The sequence below is a fragment of the Penicillium manginii genome (genome assembly GCF_028828005.1).
Source record: "Penicillium manginii strain IBT 31320 chromosome Unknown utg000008l:1.0-3226943.0:1.0-3228205.0, whole genome shotgun sequence".
Classification (NCBI taxonomy): Eukaryota; Fungi; Ascomycota; class Eurotiomycetes; order Eurotiales; family Aspergillaceae; genus Penicillium; species Penicillium manginii.
In genome coordinates this window covers 1493870-1502909 of record NW_026643109.1, presented here as the reverse complement: position 1 = coordinate 1502909, position 9040 = coordinate 1493870, and the positions used below count along the sequence as shown (strand labels likewise).

General features: G+C 45.9%; 3 protein-coding genes across 3 annotated transcripts; all 3 read right to left on the bottom strand.

Moving 5' to 3' along the window:
• Positions 1-2678: 2678 nt before the first annotated feature.
• Positions 2679-3467, bottom strand: N7533_011218 (uncharacterized protein; the record flags this gene model as incomplete). The annotated part of the gene is made up of 1 exon (XM_057107868.1): positions 2679-3467. The coding sequence occupies one exon, from the start codon at positions 3465-3467 to the stop codon at positions 2679-2681; it is 789 nt and encodes a 262-aa protein (XP_056955246.1).
• A 139-nt stretch (positions 3468-3606) lies between these two features.
• N7533_011217 (uncharacterized protein) lies at positions 3607-4437 on the bottom strand (the record flags this gene model as incomplete). Its single annotated transcript, XM_057107867.1, has 1 exon — positions 3607-4437. One exon carries the CDS (start codon positions 4435-4437, stop codon positions 3607-3609), a length of 831 nt encoding a protein of 276 aa, XP_056955245.1.
• Positions 4438-5584: 1147 nt separating this feature from the next.
• Positions 5585-6742, bottom strand: N7533_011216 (uncharacterized protein; the record flags this gene model as incomplete). Its single annotated transcript, XM_057107866.1, has 1 exon — positions 5585-6742. The coding sequence occupies one exon, from the start codon at positions 6740-6742 to the stop codon at positions 5585-5587; it is 1158 nt and encodes a 385-aa protein (XP_056955244.1).
• Between the last annotated feature and the right edge of the window lie 2298 nt (positions 6743-9040).

Sequence of the window (9040 nt, the reverse complement as noted above, 5' to 3'; positions counted from 1 at the left end):
CGCGAGAGGTGAGAACTTTCTCAAGACGGATGAAGCGATATCGGCGAATGAGTCCTCTTTAATGGATTATAATCGAAGCGCTTCGAAGGAGGAAAATTTTCAAAAATAGCAAAGGGCTGAAAGGGAACCTCTAATAGTGCTATTGGTTATTCAACCAACACTTGGAAGGGCGATATGGAGCTGATGTGTTCAAGGGTAGCCGCCTGGTCCTTATAGCAACCTTGGAATGACCGAGGACCATCAGCACTTTGATCAACAGGCCCCACAAAGATACGAGCAGCGTCTTGCCGGATCGCGGTCTAGTGTACGCCCACCCGGGCAGAATGGAGCCCAAATCGAGTGGAGAGCCCTTAGGACTTGAAGAAGGACCCTATTGGTGTGGATGGGATGGAACAAGGTGAGGAAAATTGAGGCTGAATCGAGGCAGATGCAAGGCTGATTCATGTTTATCCCAATGACTCAGGACGACGAGAAGCGCTCTTGCTGAATCGGGGCATACGTGCTGCTGGCTCTCACATATGATTGGTGAATAAAAACTGGAGGCAGGGGCGCTATTCAAGCCCTGGAGCCCTAGAAGTATTCCAACGCGCTAAATGTGTCGTACCCGTACCATGTCCATAGAACTCACAATTCATCGACATACCTGATTCCTATTCGGAACAGTGACCGCATTTTGAAAGTTTGCGCTTCTGTCCAAGCTGAAAGAATCCCCAAAATTTACCTCACAAGCGCGAAGATGGTGTATATCACTTTAGGTCCTGCGTCCGAATCAACGGCGCAAAGTTCCTCCTAATAATACATGGAGACATCGAGCCATGGCCACCACGTGAACACGAGACGACTTTTGAGCCTCTTTCTTTGTGGGTGTATTGCCAATGTACTCTGCGTAAGCGAGTATATTATCTAACCATCGTGTCCCTTTACGAGGGAGTGTGCAAGATTGCCCTTCCGCCTTTGGAAAGAGTCAACCGCTTCTGCTTCTCTGTTCTTCGAAGGAAAACACCCGAAAACTAGAATATACCCTACGGAGTACGCAGGAATTCTTTCATTTCCCAGGTCAGTCACGGTACATTTCAGAATGGATGCGGCCCCCACAAAAAGCAAACAATATTTGTGGAGACATGGTGTATATAACTGGTGGAAACCCTGCGCACGCCAGGGGGTTTGCATGAAATTGAGGTGACGATGAGGCGCTAGAGCTAGTCCACATGTGGAAGGGCTCACAGAACACGCGGTCAGGAAGACAGGGTTCGGAACCACTCGAATAAAAACCAAAAATGGGTGAGCTTTGGCACACAACGGTGGATCGTCAGCAGGCAGTGTATACTGATGGCCACTGGCCCAACTGCACTCTCCGCCAAAATCATGCCGGATGTCCAGTCCAGATCATGGTCATGGTCTCGTAACTCCTTTAAGTCGTCCAAATCACAGTAAACAGCCCGGACACATAACAAGTAATTATGCAATGCTGCATTTCTATTGGCCATAATAGATTATCCCACTGGATCACTTATAGTCTATCTTTTAGCAGCAGTTAAGGCTGGCTGGGATGCTGTACCTGAAGAGCATCCTCTTGATCTTTCGGCTTTAATGCTATGTTGTATACTCCGTGCAGGCACGGAGTACTAGTTAATTAATTGTCAATACTTAGGTTAGCCCTACTCGAAATTACTTTTTTAATTTCAGTAATATCAATTCGTAGTATTTCTATACTGTTTTAGGTTTTCTTGGTGGTGCTTAATTTAATTTTCCGTTCGTTGCTCAGCTACTTATTTTAATAAACACCTTTTTGTTTTGAATCTGGTGTCTCTTTGAATATGAAAATTAGTACGTAGAAATATGACAGAGGAAGTTTTTGGTTATACAATACCGTCAAAATTCGAATATTACAATGGCGCAGCCACTATGCACACCAAGCATCGCATTCAACGCGTTGGTCAGATAGGGGAACTGCTAAGTGCAGATTTGCGCACTAAATCTGGCTAGAAAGACATCCTTGTCGCCAAGGCGAGCAATGGAGAGGGGAGGATGGCCATATGGTGCTACGCCTTGAAGTCCGGTCAGCTCGCCCATTGCAGACTCAAGTTTGGGAAATGAAGACTGAGATACACAACAATGCAAAGGATTTTATATGAAAATGTGGATTCAGAAGTCGTTCGAACTTTCTGGTCTTGTATAGCATATGCCTTAAGCACGCCTAACATTGTACCATCAGCAATAGCTACCGTCAACCAGTCAAGGTTTTATTTCCTTTAAATTGCCTTGAGGCAGCCTTTAATGAGTTTCCTCGCAGTTCCAGTAAACTATCCATCTCCATAAAGGTGTACTTTCAGTTTAACCTTGAACGACTGGCGGTCTTGATCTTGCAAATAACTTACAACCCTGGCTGTGTCTCGCAGCACTGGATGACTTATGGCTTTTGAGCACCGAGCAAGTATGAGAAATCGGAGCCTAGCTGCTATGGCCTGGAGCCTCAATGCCCCATCGCCTGGGACAAATCGACAGGTCAGAACCATCGGTCGGATTCTCCGAAAAACTTGATTTATGGACACAAGACTGGCTTTTCCATACGTTGAATGACTGCAAATGTTCATAGCCTACATATCCGTTGTGTAAGTGGCCCAAACTTGCGCCTCGCTCTAGGAGGACTCGTTTTTCATAGGGATTATCGAGCTGATTTAGGCTGAACAACGTTCCAACTGCGCAAGAACCATCGCAGAGTATTGCTTATACATCTGCAAGCCAAATATATCCCTCTTGGCATTAAAACACCACCTCGCCACGTCTCGGTAAAGATCGCCCATGAGATAGCCGAGTTTGTCGACCGCCCGAGGGAGTAAGGTCTCATGGAATTCCTGGACACTGGCGTCGCCGCAGATATTGCTGGCCGTACGCCAATGGCCAATTTCTACTAGGACCACTCCTAAGCCGTAAAGATCGGTAGCAGTACACCACGACGCAGTACTTGGCTCGGTACTGGATTCTCTGGTGACAGTGCACCATGGCCAGTATAGCTCGCGGTCCATATAGTCAGTGGACAGCAGTGACGATTGGTGTGGAATCTGGTCAGGTCTTGCTTCAGCTACGCCTACCAGATAGGGCTGATTAATGTCGTTCGAAAAAAAGAGAATGTTATGGCTATTAATCCCTCGGTGAAGATAACCAACCGAAATGAAATTAGCGTAGAGGCGGGCGAGGCCCAGGGCGAGATTGAATCGGGCACCGAGTGGAGGCCGGCTGCACACCAATAAGTTTCGGGGTATCTTGTTTTCAAGCCGCAGCCGAAGATAGGAATGCATTGATATCGGCGGACGGCGATTGTTTGAAGGATAGGAGAACACCAGATCAATGGTGTCGAAGTCTTGATTATCAGGAGTAATCCATCCGACGCAGTATAGAACACCAAAGTTCATGAGCTTGGAATCGGCATCTTTGCACCATTGATCCTCACGGGTGTCGGTATGCATTGATTTGAGGACATGAACCAGCCGATTGAGCCGATTTGCTGCCGCCTTGGGAAGTGTTGTTTGAAAAGCACTTCTCCGCTCTATCAACACATCCCTTGATGCGGATTGCATGAACCCCGTCAAATACCTCAAAGAGCTATCAGGTATGGAAGAAATCTCGACATCTGAGGGTTGGATATGAAAGTCGTGGTCCAAGTCCTTTTGCGTTGTTGTCAATGCCTATATTCATAAAATTCATTAGATCCACGTCCACAGAGGTTTGGTGGGGTACAACCATTTCTTGGCTCAGACAAGCCAACCGGACTGCGGCACCCTTTGATAAAATACCATATCCCGCTTGTAACGACGCATTTTCAATCGATTGTAGCTTCTGGGGGTCTGCAGGCAAAATCTGACTCGTGGCAAACCCCAGCCGAAGACGCGGAAGCAATGGTTGCGGAAGCTGTCTCTCCAAGCCCTTGTTCAGACGGCGTAGCTTCTCCACCAAGTTATCCAAAGCGGTCTTGTCCCCAGTTGCCCACCGGACCGGGCGTAACTTCTTTGACACAAAACCAAATAATTTAGCCCTCGACCCTGAGGTGCTCTGGCTAGCTGTTCCGGGTTCCGCGTCATATTTGCTGATCAGTCTTTCCGCCTCAACAAGTCTCCGTTCCACCAGTCGCAAAATTTTCCCTATAAATTGGATCCTGCTGTCGCCCTCAATTTCAATCTCCAATTCATTGTTTGCGGTCGTTTCGATCAATTGATTGTTGTTGGTCATCGGAGAATCTGCACCAGACGGATTTACTATCCCTTCAATCTCGTGTCTGAGTTCTGCAAACCGTCCTTTCTCAATCTCAAGGAGTGCACCCAAGTCTGCGCTGTCCTCCAGGTATGCCTTGGCACTTGAGACTCTATCATAGAGCTTGGAGCAGGTCTCAAATAGGCCAACTAGTGAAGCCACACTCACGACTAACCCTGCTATCTCCATGTCGGTAGACGGCCTCGGAAAGGGTATTTGAATTGCAAGAAATTGCAGGTTGATAACTGAGACGAAAAAAAAAACTCCTCTAGGTTGGCACTTTGTTAGCATTTGTGAACTGAACCAGCTGACAACAGCCCCTCGTTTGAGGCAGCCGCACAGACACCACTATCCTTATTGACAAGGATGATTTTGACTTTGTGTCCAATGTACGAGCGATCCTATCCTAGATGAGATTAGCCTCGCTCAGCCTCGCTCAGCCTTGCTCGGTTTAACTAGGAGTAGATTTATTTTACGCTGAATAAAAAAATTGAACGGAAGTTCTGCCTTCCCACGGAGGCCTGCCCCCATAAATACGTTCATTTCGCGCTGATGTTGTCTCGAAAGGAATTAGGCAGACTAACTACTCCCAAGTGCTGCCTTCAATTAATAGAAGATCTTGATGACGTTATATTTTCGCATATTATTTTATTTTCTTTGGATTTAAAATAGATTAAAATGAATTCTCATACACACATTATCTTTCAATCATGGTTATATGAATCTACTATGAGCAGTCTCTGATACATACGACCATAGGGTGTGGAGAACAGGGCTTCCCGTCCGCTCAGCCGTACTTAAGCCACACGCCGGCAGGTTAGTAGTATGGTGGGTGACCACATGCGAATCCCTGCTGTTGTATGTTTTGTTTTTGAATTTTTTGGCTTTCTTATTCTACTTTCTTTGATGAGTTGTATTTGTTTCTTCTCTCCTTGCTGAATGAAGACAGCTTCATTTTGTAATGAAATAGGTGTAACGATCGAAGCCCTCGGTGCCCGTGGCATGTGACTACGCACGTGACCCAGACAGCCGCTCATGTAGATGGTTACGATGGGAGCTTCTCTCCTTCCTCTCTTCTCTCTCTCTCTCAGCTTAATACCTTCGTTCAATACTACTGCTATCTTTCAAAGCATCTGAGTCCTTACAATAGGTGTCCCTCCCAAGTCTAATGGGCAATTCCGGTCACCAGATGCCTCATATTCCTCCTCATGACACCAGGAGGTTCTTCTATTGATAGGGGTGTATACAATCAGGTATGATGTTGGAAAAGAACAGCAAAGGATATTAACCATACGAGTAATCATAGTTTGTGAGTTGGCACCTTGCTAGAGCTACCTCACTCCGTAATCAGCTTCTTAGTCTTAGTATTTACCCATTTGTCAATACCATCCACCATTCTAAAGCCATAAAGATCGTCCGTAAAACCCGGGTACAAAGGTTTCATCAAATTCAAAGCCGTATAAGGGCCTTTGAAGCCCTCTTTTTTCAGAATCTGATCTGCCTCGTCTGCATCCATTCCCACGGGCCAGTCAATGTTTGCATTACCCAAAATACTGCCAGATTTAAACTCCGCTGCCCCAAAACTACCGTATCCAGTAGAATTGATAGTGACTGTACCCTTCTCCACGCGGAACATAACCCTCATATGTCCAAGGGCCTTGGGAGAAGTGACGCCCTGACGCTCTGTGGTGCTAGCTTCGACATTGTACAAAACGGCGTCCGGGTAATGCTGCAGGACCTTGCGACGAGCAATATTGACGCGACCGAGAAAACTAAGGATGGCTGATTCAGCCTCAGCTTCGCACTTGTCCTGTGTGATCACCGGGCCGGGCTCCAAGATCTCAGGGAGCACAAAGATGCGGACGTCCTTGACGATTCGATAGGTATATTGGGCAGTTCCACCGTTGACACTGATGATGATTTGAGTGTCACCGGTTTCGAGGGAGTTGAATTTCCAGACGATTTGTCCATTGTTAATCGAAGCACTCTCGATTTCAAGGAAGCGCTTGTCGAAGTCTATATTGATAAAGCCCATTTTGGGGACCTCCGCTGCGTGCTGGACTTCGAACGGCCACTTGTACAAGACATTAATAGTGTCTTGTGGTGGAGCCGGAAGTTCCTGGACGGCCTTCCCATCACTGCTGGACGGTGCGGCAGAAGTAGGCTTGCTTGCAGGGTCATTATGACCCCCAAAGTGGATTTCAACTGGAACTCCATTGGGATTGTTTGCATCGACAACGATGACATCCTTAGGAAATGGAACCATGGAGAGCTTGAAGCTCTGATCAAAAGCGTAATGCTGAGTATGGCTAGTTAGCGGGCCAGTCCAGGCTTCGAGATAGAATTTGAAACCGCCCATCCAGGGAACCTGTCTAAACCGGAAGTTGCCTGTGTATTCTTCCACAGTGCCTTCGGCTGACAGAGTCAGTTGTTGGGTTTTGGGGTCGTAGAAAGCGGCGAGCTTGGATGCTGGAATGATGCCAAGAAAGCCCATTGTGCTTGTATATCGAAATGCAAATTATTCAAACAAGGTATTTGAGGGATGTAGGGTAATGGGATGATCTGCTAGGCTTTTGTCGGATGCTTAAGAAACCTGGGTCAAGAATCTACCGACCAGGGTCAGGTATTTATAGCCATTTCCTGTGCTTAGATGCGGGGTGAACGATTCTGAAACTTTCCGTCCAAAAACATGAGGCTTGTTTGGACGTCCGTGGAGTACACGCCACAAAGTGCAACCACATTCGACATTGAGAGCTGAAAGCTACAGATACGAGCTATGATTATAAATTGTAAAGCGTAAGCACTAAAATGGAGACTATTATTATCATTTTCGAGATCTAAAATATCACTTGGTCACAGCTGACTCTTGCCCCTTCCAGTGTTTTCGTAAAGTATTTCAGGTATGGTTTATAAAGACCGCCTATGAGAACAAGAGCCTAGATCTAGACTTCCAGTAACGAGCTCAAGCCAGTCAACCTTATTAATTTGATACCTGGGTGACATACCTAGATAATGACTGGGTGGCTTCTTTGATATGAGCTATGTCCATTAATTGCTTCTTTATGGCTTGATACTCATCGAGGGCGTCACTGAGAATTGTCTCCTTTCCTTCTCTAAGATTTGAAGAAGCGACCTCATGTTAAGCAAATAAGAAAAAAAAAGAATTCGGAACTCTCTTATTCGCGGCATTGAAACATTGAAAGGCCTGGTCGAGAATTGTCTGGACTTCAAATGAGCTGAGAGATGGAGAAGTGGTCAAAAGCAAAAATGCAAGCCATCATTCTGATCGCAGGCTTGAAATTTCTCAGCTGAACGACAGAGATCATGCTTTTTTTTTAATTTATTAGGCCAATTTAATTACTGAGATGTAGTAAAGTTTACTAACATCGTGTACCCTATACACGCAAGAGCAAACGGAGTCACCGAAGAGGAATAAAAGCCGATCAAGAAGCACCAAAAGCAAGATATCAATTTGATTATTTACTACATTCAACGCGACCGAAAAGTGGCGCCGGGCCTAATAAAGTCTAACATCTCATTTCAATCACAAGTCTCCATGATAATAGGTCGAAATTCGGCAAAGCGTGGCGTTCCCCGTATCGGCTCCATATGCCCCACGAGGGCATGCCGAGACGCCAGCTGAGAGGGGTGCTCGTAAGCCAGGCTTTTCGTGCGACCTCACCACATGCTCAACTAACTCGACTCCCTTACTGATCTGCCTATCGGCTTTATATGCCAAAACAATTTCATACTGGGATACGAGTTGATCAGGCTGCATTTAGCAAAATGGATCTCTTCCAATCGGGAACTATATCTCAGGTAGTTGACAGACACCTACTAGTATGAAATTTGCGTCCCTTCCAGGGCTGGATCTAACTCGGGATCAGGAAATGATTGCTGAATTATCTTTGCCTATTAATTTTGGGTTTTGTGTGTCTATATTCTCCATCTTCGAGTAGAAATTGACTATTAGCTGAATTCAAAATAATAAACCTTAAAAGAGAATGGGTCATGCACGTAGAGATTCTTCGCATGTTGCTGGTCAAATAATTCAAATGAATGGATACAAGCGCCAAAAAGAAAGGTTTTAAAAATTGCAACTACATACGACTTGAAACTTAAGCAGAGTAATTTAATGAAAGTATATTGAATTTCCAAGGAAGTCAGATCCTAGGTATAAAGTGCGATCGAAATAACTAAATTGGGGAAACAAAGGGGAAAGGTCATGGATTTGAAGTATCGCGACGTCGCACGACCGAAGGGGGATCTGGCATGTAATCATGAAAAGCACTTTGCTTTCGCTGGAGATAATGCGAAGAAAGATAGGAGCGAAGTTGACGATCATACCGAGAAATTAGACGAGATATTGAAGCTATCTAGAGACGGAAGGGACGGTACGGTGGCCTGGGTGGCTGGGACTGCGAGTGGCCAAGGAACCCACGCCTCAGCAATTTCCTGCCATCCACCCATACTTGCGTAGTATTATTGTTCACGATGTCTACCTTCTCTCTATCTCGTGTTGTTCCAGAAGAGTCAATCAGCTGGCGATAAATATTGCGTTTAGTCGCCGCTCCGTTAGGATCAGTAGGGATTGAGACTTGCGGAGCCTTCCCTGCCAGAATTTCCACGAACCCGCTCCCGGGGCTAATGGACGATGGTCCATTGTTGTTGACGAATTCAACGAGATATTGCACCTCTTTGCCCTGGAGGTCGGGGTCTGGGGTCTGTTGAAGCCATGTCTGAACGTGGTGATAAATTAGTACGACGTAAATCTGGAGAGAAATAGAATGAA